Below are 17,825 nucleotides of genomic sequence, written 5' to 3'. Positions count from 1 at the left end.
GTATATATACAGGACAGGAGAAGTGGTACTGTGCAGTATATATACAGGAAAGGAGGAGTGGTACTGTGCAGTGTATATATACAGGAAGAGTGGTACTGTGCAGTGTATATATACAGGAGGAGTGGTACTGTGCAGTGTATATATACAGGACAGGAGGAGTGGTACTGTGCAGTGTATATATACAGGACAGGAGGAGTGGTACTGTGCAGTGTATATATACAGGACAGGAGGAGTGGTACTGTGCAGTATATATATACAGGAGGAGTGGTACTGTGCAGTGTATATATACAGGACAGGAGGAGCGGTACTGTGCAGTGTATATACAGGACAGAAGTAGTGGTACTGTGCCGTGTATATATACAGGACAGGAGGAGTGGTACTGTGCAGTGTATATATACAGGACAGGAGGAGTGGTACTGTGCAGTGTATATACAGGACAGGAGGAGTGGTACTCTGCAGTGTATATATACAGGAGGAGTGGTACTGTACAGTGTATATATACAGGACAGGAGGAGTGGTACTGTGCAGTGTATATATACAGGACAGGAGGAGTGGTACTGTGCAGTGTATATATACAGGACAGGAGGAGTGGTACTGTGCAGTGTATATATACAGGACAGGAGGAGTGGTACTGTGCAGTGTATATATACAGGACAGGAGGAGTGGTACTGTGCAGTGTATATATACAGGAGGAGTGGTACTGTACAGTGTATATATACAGGACAGGAGGAGTGGTACTGTGCAGTGTATATATACAGGACAGGAGGAGTGGTACTGTGCAGTGTATATATACAGGACAGGAGGAGTGGTACTGTGCAGTGTATATATACAGGACAGGAGGAGTGGTACTGTGCAGTGTATATATACAGGACAGGAGGAGTGGTACTGTGCAGTGTATATATACAGGAGGAGTGGTACTGTGCAGTGTATATATACAGGACAGGAGGAGCGGTACTGTGCAGTGTATATACAGGACAGAAGTAGTGGTACTGTGCAGTGTATATAAACAGGACGGGAGGAGTGCTACTGTGCAGTGTACATACAGGACAGGAGGAGTGGTACTGTGCAGTGGATATACAGGACAGGAAAAGTGGTACTGTGCAGTGTATATATACAGTACAGGAGGAGTGGTACTGTGCAGTATATATATATATATATATATATATATATATATATATATATATATATATATATATATATATATATACATACATATATATATATATATATATATATATATATATATATATATATATATACACTCACCGGCCACTTTATTAGGTACACCATGCTAGTAACGGGTTGGACCCTCTTTTGCCTTCAGAACTGCCTCAATTCTTCGTGGCATAGATTCAACAAGGTGCTGGAAGCATTCCTCAGAGATTTTGGTCCATATTGACATGATGGCATCACACAGTTGCCGCAGATTTGTCAGCTGCACATCCCAAAGATGCTCCATACAAGGCAGGATGGATCCATGCTTTCATGTTGTTTACGCCAAATTCTGACCCTACCATCCGAATGTCGCAGCAGAAATCGAGACTCATCAGACCAAGCAACGTTTTTCCAATCTTCTACTGTCCAATTTCGATGAGCTTGTACAAATTGTAGCCTCAGTTTCCTGTTCTTAGCTGAAAGGAGTGGTACCCGGTGTGGTCTTCTGCTGCTGTAGCCCATCTGCCTCAAAGTTCGACGCACTGTGCGTTCAGAGATGCTCTTAGGCCTACCTTGGTTGTAACGGGTGGCGATTTGAGTCACTGTTGCCTTTCTATCAGCTCGAACCAGTCTGCCCATTCTCCTCTGACCTCTGGCATCAACAAGGCATTTCCGCCCACAGAACTGCCGCTCACTGGATTTTTTTTCTTTTTCGGACCATTCTCTGTAAACCCTAGAGATGGTTGTGCGTGAAAATCCCAGTAGATCAGCAGTTTCTGAAATACTCAGACCAGCCCTTCTGGCACCAACAACCATGCCACGTTCAAAGGCACTCAAATCACCTTTCTTCCCCATACTGATGCTCGGTTTGAACTGCAGGAGATTGTCTTGACCATGTCTACATGCCTAAATGCACTGAGTTGCCGCCATGTGATTGGCTGATTAGAAATTAAGTGTTAACAAGAAGTTGGACAGGTGTATCTAATAAAGTGGCCGGTGAGTGTATATATATATATATATATATATATATATATATATATATATATATATATATATATATATATATATTTATATATATATATATATATATATATATATATATATATGGCAGGAGGAGTGGTACTCTGCAGTGTACAGTTATATGAAAAAGTTTGGGCACCCCTATTAATCTTAAGCTTAATGTTTTATAAAAATTGTTTTTTTTGCAACAGCTATTTCAGTTTCATATATCTAATAACTGTTGGACACATTAATGTTTCTGCCTTGAAATGAGGTTTATTGTACTAACAGAAAATGTGCAATCTGCATTCAAACAAAATTTTACAGGTGCATAAGTATGGGCACCCTTATAATTTTCTTGTTTTAAATACTCCTACCTACTTTTTACTGACTTATTAAAGAACGTTTTTTGGTTTTGTAACCTCATTGAGCTTTGAACTTCATAGCCAGGTGTATGCAATCATGAGAAAAGCTACTTAGGCCATGTTCACACGCTGCGGTTTTTACCGCGGAACCGCCGCGATTTTGATGCTGCGGGTCCGCAGCAGTTTCCATAGCGTTTACATTAACATGTAAACCCTATGGAAACCGCAAACCGCAGTGCACATGCTGCGGGAAAAAACGCGCAGAAACGCAGCGGTTTACAACCCGCAGCATGTCACTTCTTTGTGCAGAATCGCTGCGATTCTGCACCCATAGAAATGCATTGAACCGCTTACTTCCCGCATGGGGCTGTGCCCACGTTGCGGGAAGTAAGCGGATAATGTGCGGGTGGTACCCGGGGTGGAGGAGAGGAGACTCTCCTCCGGGCCCTGGGAACCATAAAATAGTGTAAAAAAAAGAATTAAAATAAAAAATGAAGCTATACTCACCTCTCAGCGCTGCCCGCGGCCGTCCGGTCTCAGTTGCTGTGCCGAACAGGACCTGTGGTGACGTCGCGGTCACATGACCGTGATGACGCCGCGGTCACATGACCGTGACGTCACGAAGGTCCTTGTCGGCACAGCCGCTTGCAGCGCCGGGGAGATCGCGACGTCAGAGGGTGAGTATAGCCAATTTTTATTATTTTTTACATTACTATTGATGCTGCATATTGCTGCATATGCAGCATCAATAGTACAGCAGTAATCCCGCAGCGGAAACCGCGGAACAAACCGCGATAAATCTGCAGGGATAACCACAGCGGTTTTGCCCTGCAGATTTTCAATTCCGCTGCGGGATTAACCCGCAGAGGAACCCGCAGCGTGTGAACATGGCCTTAAAGTGGCCACTTGCAAGTTGTTCTCCTGTTTGAATCTCCTCGGAAGAGTGGCATCATGGGCTCCTCAAAACAGCTGTCAAAATGATCTGAAAACAAAGATTATTCAACATAGTTGTTCAGGGGAAGGATACAAAAAACTGTCTCAGAGATTTAACCTGTCAATTTCCACTGTGAGGAACATAGTAAGGAAATGGAAGCACACAGGAACAGTTTTGTTAAGGCCAGAAGTGGCAGGCCAAGAAAAACATCAGAAAGGCAGAGAAGAAGAATGGTGAGATCAGTCAAGGACAATCCTCAGACCACCTCCAGAGAGCTGCAGCATCAACTTGCTGCAGATGGTGTCACTGTGCATCGGTCAACTATACAACTCACTTTGCACAAGGAGAAGCTGTATGGGAGAGTGATGCGAAAGAAGCCGTTTCTGCAAGCACGCCACAAACAGAGTCGGCTGAGGTATGCAAAAGCACATTTGGAGAAGCCAATTTCTTTTTGGAAGAAGGTCCTGTGGACTGATGAAACCAAGATTGAGTTGTTTGGTCATACAAAAAGGCGTTATGCATGGCGGCAAAAAAACACAGCTTTCCCAGAAAAACACTTGCTACCCACAGTAAAATTTGGTGGAGGTTCCATCATGCTTTGGGGCTGTGTGGCCAATGCCGGCACCGGGAATCTTGTTAAAGTTGAGGGACGCATGGATTCCTCTCAGTATCAGCAGATTCTTAACAATAATGTTCATGAATCAGTGACAAAGTTGAAGTTACGCAGGGGATGGATCTTTCAGCAAGACAATGATCCAAAACACCGCTCCAAATCTACTAAGGCATTCATACAGAGGAACAATTACACTGTTCTGGAATGGCCATCCCAGTCCCCAGACCTGAATATCATTGAACATCTGTGGGATCATTTGAAGAGGGCTGTCCATGCTCGGCGACCATCAAACTTAACTAAACTGGAATTGTTTTGTAAAGAGGAATGGTCAAAAATACCTTCATCCAGGATCCAGGAACTCATTAAAAGCTACATGAAGCGACTTGAGGCTGTTATTTTTGCAAAAGGAGGATCTACTAAATATTAATGTCCCTTTTCTGGTGAGGTGCCCATACTTATGCACCTGTCAAATTTTGTTTGAATGCAGATTGCACATTTTCTGTTAGTACAATAAACCTCATTTCAAGGCAGAAACATTACTGTGTCCAATAGTTATTAGATATATGAAACTGAAATAGCTGTTGCAAAAAAACCCAATTTTTATAAAACATTTAGCTTAAGATTAATAGGGGTGCCCAAACTTTTTCATATAACTGTATATATACAGGACGGGAAGAGTGGTGCTGTGCAGTGTATATACAGGACAGGAGTAGTGGTACTGTGCAGTGTATATATACAGGACAGGAGGAGTGGTACTGTGCAGTGTACAGGACAGGAGGAGTGGTACTGTGCAGTGTATATATACAGGACAGGAGGAGTGGTACTGTGCAGTGTATATACAGGACAGGAAAAGTGGTACTGTGTAGTGTATATATACAGTACAAGAGGAGCGGTACTGTGCAATGTATATATACGGGAGGAGTGGTACTGTGCAGTGTATATATACAGGACAAGAGGAGCGGTACTGTGCAGTGTATATATACAGGACAGGAAGAGTAATACTGTGCAGTGTGTATATACATGACAGGTGAAGTGGTACTGTGCAGTGTGTATATGCTGTATTAGAGCCTATTCCCTGCTGAAATTTGTCTCCCCCCTCCCCCCCCCTCCATTCGATGGGTCGTTACTTGTCCGGCAGTTTGATGCCACTTGTAGTAACAGTCTTCTTCTTCACAGTGTTCTTCTTTATAGTCCTGGAATTCCCCCTTTCGGTCTCTTCTCTGGGGTCTGTGTGGTTGTTCACCCTTTAGTCTCTTCTCGGGGTCTATGTGGTTGTACCCCCTTTTGGTCTCATCTCCGGGGCATATGTGGTTGTTCCCCCTTTCAGTCTCTTCTCTGGGGCCTATGTGGTTGTTCCGCCTTTCAGTCTCTTCTCTGGGGCCTATGTGGTTGTTCCCCCTTTCAGTCTCTTCTCTGGGGCCTATGTGGTTGTTCCCCCTTTCAGTCTCTTCTCTGGGGCCTATGTGGTTGTTTCCCCTTTCAGTCTCTTCTCCGGGGCCTATGTGGTTGTTCCCCATTTTGGTCTTTTCTCTGAGGCCTATGTGGTTGTTTCCCCTTTCAGTCTCTTCTCCGGGGCCTATGTGGTTGTTCCCCTTTCAGTCTATTCTCTGTGGTCTATGTGGTTTGTCCCCCTTTCAGTCTTTTCTTGATGCCAATGTAGTTGTTCCCCCTTTTGGTCTCTTCTCTGAGGCCTATGTGGTTGTTCCCCCTTTTAGTCTCTTCTCTGAGGCCTATGTGATTGTTCCCCCTTACAGTCTCTTCTCTTGGGCCTATGTGGTTGTTCCCACTTTCGGTCTCTTCTCGGGGCCTATGTGGTTGTTCTTCCTTTTGGTCTCTTCTCCGGGGCCAATGTGCTTGGTCCCCCTTTTGGTCTCTTCTCGGGGCCTATGTGGTTATTCCCCCTTTCGGTCTCTTCTCGGGGGGCCTATGTGGTTGTTCTTCCTTTCGGTCTCTTCTCCGGGGCCTATGTGGTTGTTCCCCCTTTCGGTCTCTTCTCACGGTCTATGTGGTTGGTCCCCCTTTCAGTCTCTTCTCTGGGTCTGTGAAGGAAGCCCAGTTCCTCCCACGTCACCAATCCGTGACGTCACTACACAGGCACAGGTCTCCGGCGCCCCCTTTGTCTCTCAGGTCAGTAAGGGAACTGCACCTAGAGCAAATGGCCGCCGGGGAGACTGCCCTGTTACCCACACTGGGTATTCTAAGATTCGCAATCAGAGTAAAAGGATCAGCCCAAAATTAATTTATGATTTAATTGCCTTAAGGGCGCACTAGGTAATTACAAGAAATATACAGTCAAAATATATCAAGAGTTACAGTCAGAGTAAAATATAACAATCATAAGACAAGGCTTAGAGGTAATAAAGCTGGAGGTCAATTTACCAGGTTGAAGGTCGCTTGTGGAAGCCGAGGGGCTCAGCGTTCCGCAGGTCCAAGACTTAGTTGCCGGGCAGCCCCCAGAAAGCATGTGCTTGCTCCCCTCTGGCTGGCATATGCCCTGTTCCTTAGTTCCTTAGTTAGTCATCTTCCTCTGTTCTGGCCCACTCTCCAAGGGTCCGAGCTCTTAACCCTGCTGTGTCCCTCCCCCTGTAGCTGGGTGGGCTTAGCAGTCTCCACCCCTCTGCATCCCTGCAAGATTTATTCCAATATCTAATAAATGGGATAACGTCTCTCAGGATGATCGGATCAGTACACGGGCAGTACCAGCGCATGTGGCTTGTTCTGCCGGTCGCACAGGGATCAAACCTGAACCCATACGGTCGCTGTGGGAGGCTGATCTCTATATCTCGAGTTTCAGAACTCCCACGGACCCGGGAGTCGCACTGTCAGATGCGCAATTTCTTTAGGGCGAGGGGGATATTTTTTATGAGCCGGTACCTCGGACGATGCGTCCATAATTCACGATTCCATGTTGGAGATGTTTCGACTGGACGGCCATAATAGATGTGTATCCTGTGGCCACTTGACATGCATGCTTTAATTAAGCCCCTCAGGCACCTCTATCTCCCCTGCTGGTGTGGCTTCCTCACTCAGGCTTTGAAATGCCATCTGCCTGCTACACTGTGCTCAGCCCATTACCATACTAAAAGGAACTTTATTCATTAGAAAAGGTGGGGGCCAGGTGCACTCCTCTCTGCAGACCTGTGACCAGGAGACAAAATGGAGTCACGCCAATCTCTGTTAGCATGCCCGTCCAAGATGGCGGCTGTTCCCTCATCACAGGGTCTCTGTGGTTGTTCCCCCTTTCGGTCTCTTCTCGGGGCCTATGTGGTTGTTCCCCCTTCCGGTCTCTTCTCGGAGCCTATGTGGTTGTCCCCCCTTTCGGTCTCTTCTCGGGGTCTGTGTGGTTGTTTTTCTCCTGCTCAGCGATTTTGCTGCAGACCTGAGAGATGCCGACCTATTAACATCATAAATCTGGCAGAATTCCCTGCAGCGCTGTTACTCTGAGTGACGGGCTCTTAGCTCTTGGCTTGTAGTATTGTTGTTTTATAGGCTTCTTCTTAAAATAAACAGGCTGATTTCAGACCAGTACATGGCGCACAGCTTCCCAGTTGCATTTTCTCGGCATGTTTCTCCAACAGGGGAACGTGGGAAGTCGCCATGAAGCCAACATGAGTCCGGAGCTGGTGTCAGAGCACGGCTGGTGTGTACTTTAGGCTGTTGGCTCTGGTGACGGCACGTCAATTCCTCTCTATGTTACAGAGGTGTGTGGATACCCCGAGGATGTTGATTTTTTTTGTTTGCGTGTTATTGCTGTTTTGTAAGTGACACATAAAGAAAGACCTGACAAATCGTTACAGCTGTAAAGTGTCCGGGGCTCGGGTGATGCCGACACCTTTGCAGCAATGGCTACAATGATTTGGGCAGTAACTAATTATCTGTAATGAAGCCCTTGTTGTTATAACCCCGGCATGTGTGGGGTTGAGGTGGGTACATCATAGCAGGAGGGATCTGTCAGCAGCCTGCAGAATAACACTCAGGAAAAGTCCTTCCCGTGCGCCGTGACACAGTCCAGGCGCACCTCTTCATTCAAGTTTCCGCCATCGCCCCGCCAAACAATCCTACAGAGAGCTGGCTTTACTGTAAATTATGCTCGGAAAAAGAGCTCTCCGTCATTTATCAGAAGGGTTAAATGCAATCACTACAATGAAAAATATATATATCAATTTTTTTTTTTTTTCTTTTTCCTTGTCTACCATTTCCAGGATTTTTTTTCTTGCCAGAGCACCCACAATACATTTTTATGGCTTCCTCCGAGACACCATTAAATAGCAAATGACAATTAATCAGAAATGAATGTTGGAAGAGTAACCTCCCCGTCTTAATCTGTAAGTGTAGAAGCCGAGCCAGCAGTGGTGCATCTGGCCCAAGGAGACAGCGGCCGGGTTCACGCAGGGTCAGGGGCCACTCCGTTTTATGGATAAGGCACAAAAAAATGATTTTCTCCTGCCAGCACAGCCCAGGATATAAAAATTTGTCATTTTATGAATGCCCACTGTGACCATGCCAACCTTAAAACAACTCGCCTCAAAGGAAAATTAACCTCGGCAGATCCTGATTGGTTGGCACGGGCGCGTGGAGCGGCGGTTAATCACCTCGATATACTTGTCAGCCGGATCAAAGACTCTCTGTGCGCAGCTCCAGCCAGCGGGATCACTGTCCGTCCGGCACACTCCATGGCATAGATACCTTTTGTAGCTGCGGAAAAATGACCTAAATGTGAGGGCTCCGTGCTTCAATAAACCCCCGCTTCTGCCATTTTCATGGGCACAGGTTTATAAGTGTTAATTCTCCAAGGAGGGTGCGAGGACACCGAGCGCAAGAAAGTTCACATTTCTTTTTTTTTTTTCGTTCTTAAAGGAAAAGGAGTAGTTCTCTGCTGCCGCCTTTAAAGGGAACCTGTTGCCAGGTTTGTCCCATATGGGCCACCACCTTTTTGCCCTCATATACAGCATTCTAATATGCTGTATATATGACCCCCATCTGGCCTGCTACAAAAGAGAAATACCTTTTATTATACTCACATGCAGGGCGGTCCTGTCCAATGGGTGTTGCACCGGGAAAGGTCAAAGAGCCCCATCGCATGGACCCTAACCCTAGTCAGGGCAGAGAAGTACGCCTGCGTAGGAGCGCGATGCCTGGGAACACGATGTGGATGATGTAGGACGCGTCAAGAAGCACAGAAGGAGGACAGCATCTAAATAAGAGGGGAGGCGGCAGACCAAGACCAGCAGCCACCATCGGACCCGACCGCCCGTAAAAGGGTAGAATGCTGTATATGAGGGCTGAAAGGTGATGGTCGTATCTCACATGGAACAAATTTGGTGACCGCTTCCCTTTAATGTCAGAATCTGTGATTGGCTTTCTTTCTATAGGAACGGTGTTCCTCTGCATACAGAGCTCCCCCTAGTGGCAGCAACAAATTACCAGAAATTTATTTATTTTTTTTGCTAAATTTTTTGGTGTGTGACAACAGGAAAGCTTTGCTCTATATTATAGAATAACAGAGCCAATAGTTTGTTTTGGAAATGGCACATATGGAAAACCCTCAGAAATGATCACTGATGCTAAGTGTTCAGGGCTCTCTTAATGCAGACACTCTTGACTTGTATTTATGAGCCACTACACCACATCCCACAACAGAGTGAGACAGGCAGAGAGGCCGATGGTGCTGCTGCTTTCTAGTAAATGTTTATCTTACACGAGGTTTGGATTCACAGCTACACTTCTTATTTGCTGTGTTATAATATCAGCCATACTGGTCTAGTTTTCTAGTAGTGTGTTCTCTCGCCTCAGACTTACATCTACACTGCTCAGTATTGTTATAAATTGTCCTCTATGCTGCTGCTTTTTGGTGTTTAAGCTCCTCCCAGATCTGGATTCACATTAACACTGCTCAGTGCAGCTGTATAATGTCCTTAGTGCTGCTGCTTCTGAATATGACCTACATAATGACAGGAGAGTAGAAATTCCTTGTGTGTGTGCAGTAAGTAGTAGCTAGTCTTCACCCACTAGCTCAGGGACAACTGAAGGTTAAGGCTAGAGCCTTCACAGGAGAAAACTGGGGGGAAAATGCAACTTACTTGTCATATAATGGCCAGAAATAGTGTTATTCCTCCTGTACACACACAGCAGTAAAGATGAGTGACTACTAGATGAGACCTCTGCGAAGCACCGCTTACCTGCCAGCATCCCCAGTCCTTCTTTATGGCTTGTCCCTAGGTTATGATGACATTGCACCATGCCGAGGAGCTGGTGATGCCGGCAGTTAGTAGGTGGTTTGCTGGGTCTCACCTGGCGCCCGTCATGCTGATGTTTCGGCTGGTCCAGGTGAAGCGATAGCCGGGGGACCACCACGGTGCAGGAAGACTACTGTACACAAGATGAGGTGCAAGCAACAAAGGGTAGATTTATTGGAAGGCAAGGAATGAAGGGAATGAGGAAGATGCAAACAGAGGTAAACAATGGCAAAAGACAATTTACTAGAGTAATAAACGTTATCTTTCCCGTAAAATAGCACGGTGCTCCAGCTATTAGACTCAAAATATGTCTAACAAGCAAATGTAAACAATAAACGAGTGATGATGCTACGCTACGTATAACCTCCCTGGCCTTTACTAAGTAGGCCACACGGCTCCTGTGTACTGACTATTGAAGCCTACACTAGGCCCTAACAGGTGCACCAAACATGAACAAACTCACGGTGATGTTGGAGAATCAGGTCCAGTCCCAGGGGGCCCCCAGCAGTCTAATATGGTGGTGCGCGCGGCTTTCTGTCAGCTCTGTGAAACGTGGTCTTCTCCTTGCTTCTGGATCCTAGGGATGCTCCTGGAAACTATAAATCCCTTTCTCTGTATCTTCGTGGCTCTCTTGCAGCTATATCAGGACACAGTTCTTCTCTCTTTCAGCTATCAGCACAAAAAAGTCCTCTCTGCAGCAGCCTCAGCTCACACACGCTGCTCTAGCTCCACACCTGCACTCTGCACAGACTAGTTCATTACTCCGAATATTGCAGGGGAGAAGCAGAACATTCCATCAAGCCAGACAGGGGGGTGCAGCCTCTTAAAGTGACAGCGTGTTCCTTACTGTCCATAACAGCACCACCCTCTTACACGGGGTCCTGCAGATCACTCATCTCTCAGGCGGCAGCCTATTCTGAAAATTTACTATAGGGCAGGGCGCTAAGTGTCCTCTGTAGACCTCACTCCGCAGATCATGATGAGTTCGCAGGAGCATGATTTTTTTCTTCAGGAGATTATCCTTGATGTGATGTTATCACTTGTGACAAGTGTAGATTGGATTAAGTGAAGGTGTTGTGCGCACCGACCGTGTCATTGCTTATTATCTTCTTTTCAGGACTTATCAGATGAAGCTTATATGAGGCTGATTTCAGGTCTTGATAGCTGTTATCTTAAAGAAACAATAATAAAAGTTAATGTACTGCTGACCCCAGATGGGATATTGGCTCCATATTGCAGGGTGTAGCCCCGTAATATCTGTTATGGTGGGAAATGTACAGTGAATATGACCGCTATCAGGCTGCGAGGGCCGTCATGATGAATCTGCGCTATCTGGCCAACTTCTTCATGTCTGGGTCTGGGCTAGGCTGGCTGTGTGCACAGCATCCTGTCATTTCCTTTATCGTGTATGGTATGGGATTTTTTTTTTCTTTGCGTCTTGGAGTTTGAACCAGAAATTCATGCAAACTGAACACGTTGGAAGCTCTCCCAGAGCCGTCACGTGGACCGAGTCTGTATGAATCGCCATCGATGATATGGAGGCAATATAGATCCTATTGACTATTGAGCTAAAATGTCAATTTTTATTAAACTCATAGCTGGATTTATAGCTACACCAACATGGTATTAATAAAAATGTCAGCTCAGGGCGCAAAAAATAAGCCCTCTCCCAGCCCCAGATCCCCAAAAATGAGAACGTTACTGGTCTCAGAAAATGGTGACAAATGCAACATTTTTATTTCTTACAAATCTCTGATTTTTTTTCACCATTTAAAAAAAATAAAAGACAATAATTGCTGGTGTTTGCGTACTCATACTGACATGGAGAATCATAGTGGCAGGTCAAAAAGTAATTGTGGAATTGCACTTTTTTTTTTGCAATTTCTCCGCACTTGGATTTTTTTTTTCACATTTTTCAGTGTAGTATATGGTAAAATTAATGGTGTCGTTAAAAAGTATAACTCATCCTGCAAATAAACAAGCCCCATATAGCTATATTGACAGAAATGTAAAAAAAATTAAGGTCTTGTAAAAAGCGGAAAAGCAAACAAAAATAACAACATAAAACTGCCCAGGGTGAAGGGGTTAATCGGTACTCAGTGACATATCTGCCATCTTTTCCAGCTATGAGACTTTTCTCCTTGCTCCTCAGGCATCTTGATTTCCCGCATAGACGCACTAATATCTACAGATTTGACTGTAGAAATCCGCACTGTAAACCCTGTATAAGGATAAGTTCACACAGGGTGTTTTTACTTCCTTTTTTTGCTGCTTTTTTTATGCTAATTTTCAGCTGCTTTTTACAGTACCATCAAAGCCTATGAGATTTCAGAAATCTCCTGCATACACATTGGTTTTTTGTTTGCTCAGTATTTTGTGCTTTGGTGCGTTTTTTGGACATGGAGCATGTCACTTATTTCAGCGTTTTTGCTGCGGTTTTTCAGCATTTTTCACCCATTGACTTGAATGGGTGTTGAGAAAACGCAGGTATCATTATTTGCTGCATTTTTGCTGCTGAAAATTCAAGGACATTAGCATGGACAAAGAGAAAAAAAAACGCACCAAATGCGCAACAAGAAACGCACCGAAAGCGGAGCTTCTTTCCTGCCAAGAAAATCAGGTTTTGCTGCAGAAAAAAAGCAGCAAAAACGCCCTGTGTGAACTTACCCTAACATCGATGTGCTGCATCCAGACGTTCTTATAGAGCAGGTAAATAGTCTGCATTTCCCAGCATCTACCACAGGCCACACAGCAGCATTTCTTCTCCTCCATGATTTCTCTCTGCTGACTTGTTACTTTTTTAATGTTTTTTGGTCCCCGGTCTCAGTTAGCACAATGGGCGATGAAAGGAATGCAGCCGGGGAAGACGGGCATGTGGGGCGCAGCGCCGTGCCAGGCCTCTCCCCACAGTCTCCGGCTGCAAACGGAAAACCTCCTTGAGGCTTTCACTGCAGATTTAGTCGTAAAACCCTTTAAGTTTTCCTTTAGTAATCTCATATGAGCAGGGCATAAATTATCGCTGACAAAGCAGAGACTCACAAAAGAAAGGCTAGTCCAGCCAATACATTTCTTCTGGTTACAGGATTCCTTGGGGTCTTACCACTTTCCATTTTAATAAAAATGAACCAGTCACTCAGATGTGTGAAGCGAGAGATCAGATTGGTTGTATATTAATTTCTAATGTTTATATATATATATATATATATATATATATATATATATATATATATATATAGACATATATATATATAACACACATACTTTATGCATACTTTATATATATATATATATATATATATATATATATATATATATATATATATATATATATATAAACATTTATATGAAGTGTATATGAGAAACCTGGTGACTCCGGTCTTGGATTTCCGTCGTCTTGAACCCCACATGTGTACGGAAGTCTGTATTTGTAGTTCAGTGGGTCTTTTGGCTTGGGAGTTGCCCACAATTATGGCAGAGAAAAAATGATATATTTATGCCATAAAAAGTATAAAGTTAGCACACTCAATTCTTATAAATTGCAGGCACAAACCGACCCCCTTAGAATTACGGTTCCCAGAAGTGTTACAGTGAACTTTTGGCTCATTCATTGGATTCAAGCGGGAAACCAACATGGCAGCCAAACTTCTCTGGTCAGGAAGAGACAATTAGGAAGGTGAAGGCCACCCTAATTGTGTGCAGGGAAGATTGTAAATCAGTAGCGTGTAAAGTCTGTGTCTCCATCTTTTACGTGCCTGTGTGTCTGCTCCTCGGACTGTGGACGTGGGGGTATTCTGCAGCGGTGCGTCCTATGATATGGTGCTCATCTAGTCTCCGTCTTTTACATGCCTGTGTGCCGGCTCCCCGGACTGTGGACGTGGGGGTATTCTGCACCGGTACGTCCTATAATATGGTGCTCATCTAGTCTCCATCTTTTACATGCCTGTGTGCCGGCTCCCCGGACTGTGGACGTGGGGGTATTCTGCACTGGTACATTCTATGATATGGTGCTCATCTAGTCTCAGTCTTTTACGTGCCTGTGTGCCGGCTCCCTGGACTCTACACATGGGGGTTTTCTGCATTGGTACGTCCTATGATATGGTGCTCATCTAGTCTCAGTCTTTTACGTGCCTGTGTGCCGGCTCCCCGGACTGTGGACGTGGGGGTATTTTGCACCAGTGCTTCCTATGATTTGGTGCTCATCTAGTCTCCGTCTTTTACATGCCTGTGTGTTGGCTCCCCGGACTGTGGACGTGGGGGTATTTTGCACCGGTACGTCCTATAATATGGTGCTCATCTCGTCTCCGTCTTTTACGTGCCTGTGTGCCGGCTCACCGGGCTGTGGACGTGGGGGTATTCTGCACCCTTACATTCTATGATATGGTGCTCATCTAGTCTCCGTCTTTTACGTGCCTGTGTGCCGGCTCCCCGGACTGTACACATGGGGGTTTTCTGCATTGGTACGTCCTATGATACGGTGCTCATCTAGTCTCAGTCTTTTACGTGCCTGTGTGCCGGCTCCCCGGATTGTGGACGTGGGGGTTTTCTGCACCAGTGCTTCCTATGATATGGTGCTCATCTAGTCTCCGTCTGTTACTTGCCTGTGTGCCGGCTCCCCGGACTGTGGAGGTGGGGGTATTCTGCACCAGTGCGTCCTATGATATGGTGCTCATCTAGTCTCCGTCTTTTACGTGCCTGTGTGCCGGCTCCCCGGACTGTGGACGTGGGGGTATTCTGCACCGGTACGTCCTGTGATATGGTGGTCATCTAGTCTCCGTCTGTTAAGTGCCTGTGTGCCGGCTCCCCGGACTGCGGACATGGGGGGGTATTCTGCACCGGTGCGCCCTGTGATATGGTGCTCATCTAATGAGAGGCTCTTGGATGAAATGCACATTGTATTCTGCCCCGCTTATTTGCCTCCAGTTGCGCCCAGACATAAAGTCTCCGATTTGCTCGTTTCCTGCCTGAAGTCTACGTGAAGCTGAGATCCGATAATTCTGTTGCATTGCGTTGACTGGTACATACGGCCACAGATCAGGACTTTGCACAGTGATCACGTCTGAATTTGCTCAGTAAGTCCTCGGGTCTGTGCTTCTGGCTGCTCTTTTCTGTGCACTAGACGCGGCGCGTCCTATTTTGTCTCCTAGGTTCCTGTATCCATTACTGGAAGAATGCCATCTAATAACGCTGGCAATCACGATGGACACAGGAGCCCAGAAGACGAAGCAGGACGCCCCGCGCCCGGTGCGGAGATATAAGCCCCCGCGGCACAGACCCTGACGGCCCCCTTTCTGCTATTTACAAGCTAAATTTGCCATGCGAGTAATTTAGAAACTTGATTATTGTGCAGACTCCTGAATTACCGGAGCTGCATTTAATGTTTATGGGTAAAATTTTATTATATATTTTTTTTTCCCTGAAGTTTGGAAACGAAGAGAAAAAAAAAAGTCCAAAACTTGTCAAATGAGTGAAGGATCTGTTGTCAATAAAGCTGATCTTGGGCTTACCTCTGCGGCTTGCCATAGTTATTTTTCCACCTTGTATGCCAGTGTTTTTATGTGGAAGAAAGTAGACTATAATACTCTGCGGCGAGCACTCGGAAACTGAAGCCCGACCAGTTCCCCTGCTATGATGTTTGTTTTGGGGGCAGCGATCGGAGCGCTGGAATATATTGTGACATACGCTTAAACTTCTGCAAAGTGATAAGGCCGAGCGTAAAAATCCGAGAACTGACACAATTGGCTCTGCTACATACTCTTAAAATTGTCAGTAATACTGAGAAACTGAGATTCCACTCAAGGGCCGCATAAATATTACTACGTTCTGTCCGGTCTCTCCAAGTGGAAAGCTGGTCAGCCATTACTTTCCCTGTTTGGATGCATTTCCCTGCGACTGAAAATAATTGATCATTTAACATTGATATAAAAAGTGTAATATGTCTGATGGAAAAACTATGTATAATGATTGGGCATGCTCAGTAACTAGCTGGGGCGTCCTGGCATGGAGGGAAATCTTGGCACCCCGGGGGGCTCTGCGGGCGACATGTCCTGTTTCTCCTGAATGCTCATTACTGTATTTCGCAGGCAGCTCCGGACACCAGTTCTCCATTGTATTGTTTTACCAGATGTCCAGTGCCATCCCTAAACTTTCACGTCATTTTTTTCTTCACTTTCTCATAGTGTTGTACCCCAGACAACGGTAATCCTGAACAATGAAAGACAGAACTCACTGGTGACCAAACTGGAGAGTCAGGAGGAGTCAATGACCAGAGCGACAGAAAGCCTGGAGAATATGCTCAATAGGTAATGTGCCTGCATAGAACGAGGTGTAGAGGCCGATCAGAGCTGGTGTAAGGCCGACATTACCTGTATGGAGGCAGAACAATGGCTAATGCAATGGTCTGTCCTCATCCAGCCAGCACACCGCATCTGCAGCACATCGCCTGTTCACATGGTGGCGTAGAGGCTCCGTTATATGGAGCAGGGGCTGATCAGAGCTTGTGTAAGGCCGACATTACCTGTATGGAGGCAGAACAATGGCTAATGCAATGGTCTGTCCTCATCCAGCCAGCAGACCGCATCTGCAGCACATCGCCTGTTCACATGGTGGTGTAGAGGCTCCGTTATATGGAGCAGCGGCCGATCAGAGCTGGTGTAAGGCCAACATTACCTGTATGGAGGCAGAACAATGGCTAATGCAATGGTCTGTCCTCATCCAGCCAGCAGACCGCATCTGCAGCACATCGCCTGTTCACATGGTGGTGTAGAGGCTCCGTTATATGGAGCAGCAGCCGATCAGAGCTCGGGTAAGGCCGACATTAACTGTATGGAGGCAGAACAATGGCTAATGCAATTGTCTGTCCTCATCCAGCCAGCACATTGCCTCTGCAGCACATCGCTGGTTCACCTGGTGCAATGTGCTGCAGATAGTGATGACGTACTGACTCGCATGAACTAATTACCTGACCAACAAATGTTTTGTTTGTTCGTCAGCTGATTGACCACGTGATTTCCCAGACTTGTTAATGGGGGCAAATGGTCTCAAAAGCTCTCATTCAGACAATTATTGGCCAATTACTCTCAGTGCCCATTGTTTTCACACTAGATCTTTTACGGTGCAGGCAGTCATATGTCTGTACCTCATTATTTCCCTCTGTGACAGGCAGCTAATGGCCATGCACACTGCCCCAGGGGACCCCGCTATCCCAAGTCAGGTGTGTACAATACCTGTTAGGCCATGTGCACACGTTCAGTATTTTTCGCGTTTTTTTCGCGTTTTTTCGCTATAAAAACGTGATAAAAACGCGAAAAAAACGCTAACATATGCCTCCCATTATTTTCAGTGTATTCCTCATTTCTTGTGCAAATGTAGCCTTTTTTTCCGCGAAAAAATCGCATCGCGGAAAAAAAAAGCAACATGTTCATTAAAATGCGGAATTGCAGGGGATTCCGCACACCTAGGAGTCCATTGATCTGCTTACTTCCCGCACGGGGCTGTGCACACCATGCGGGAAGTAAGCAGATTAT

The 17,825-nt window shown here is 45.7% G+C and overlaps 1 protein-coding gene across 6 annotated transcripts in view; it reads left to right on the top strand.

The window, feature by feature from the left end:
- BANP (BTG3 associated nuclear protein) overlaps positions 1-17,825 on the top strand; it is a 359,699-nt gene that overhangs the window by 69,603 nt on the left and 272,271 nt on the right. For all 6 annotated transcript variants that reach the window (XM_077288816.1, XM_077288817.1, XM_077288819.1 and 3 more), the window contains one exon: positions 16,479-16,601. In XM_077288816.1, coding sequence (XP_077144931.1) covers positions 16,479-16,601 — 123 coding nt within the window. The remainder of the gene's footprint in view (positions 1-16,478; positions 16,602-17,825) is intronic.

The sequence above is a fragment of the Ranitomeya variabilis genome, chromosome 2 (genome assembly GCF_051348905.1).
Source record: "Ranitomeya variabilis isolate aRanVar5 chromosome 2, aRanVar5.hap1, whole genome shotgun sequence".
Classification (NCBI taxonomy): Eukaryota; Metazoa; Chordata; class Amphibia; order Anura; family Dendrobatidae; genus Ranitomeya; species Ranitomeya variabilis.
Note: the sequence above shows the minus strand (reverse complement) of the source record. Positions and strands in the feature narration are given on the sequence as shown.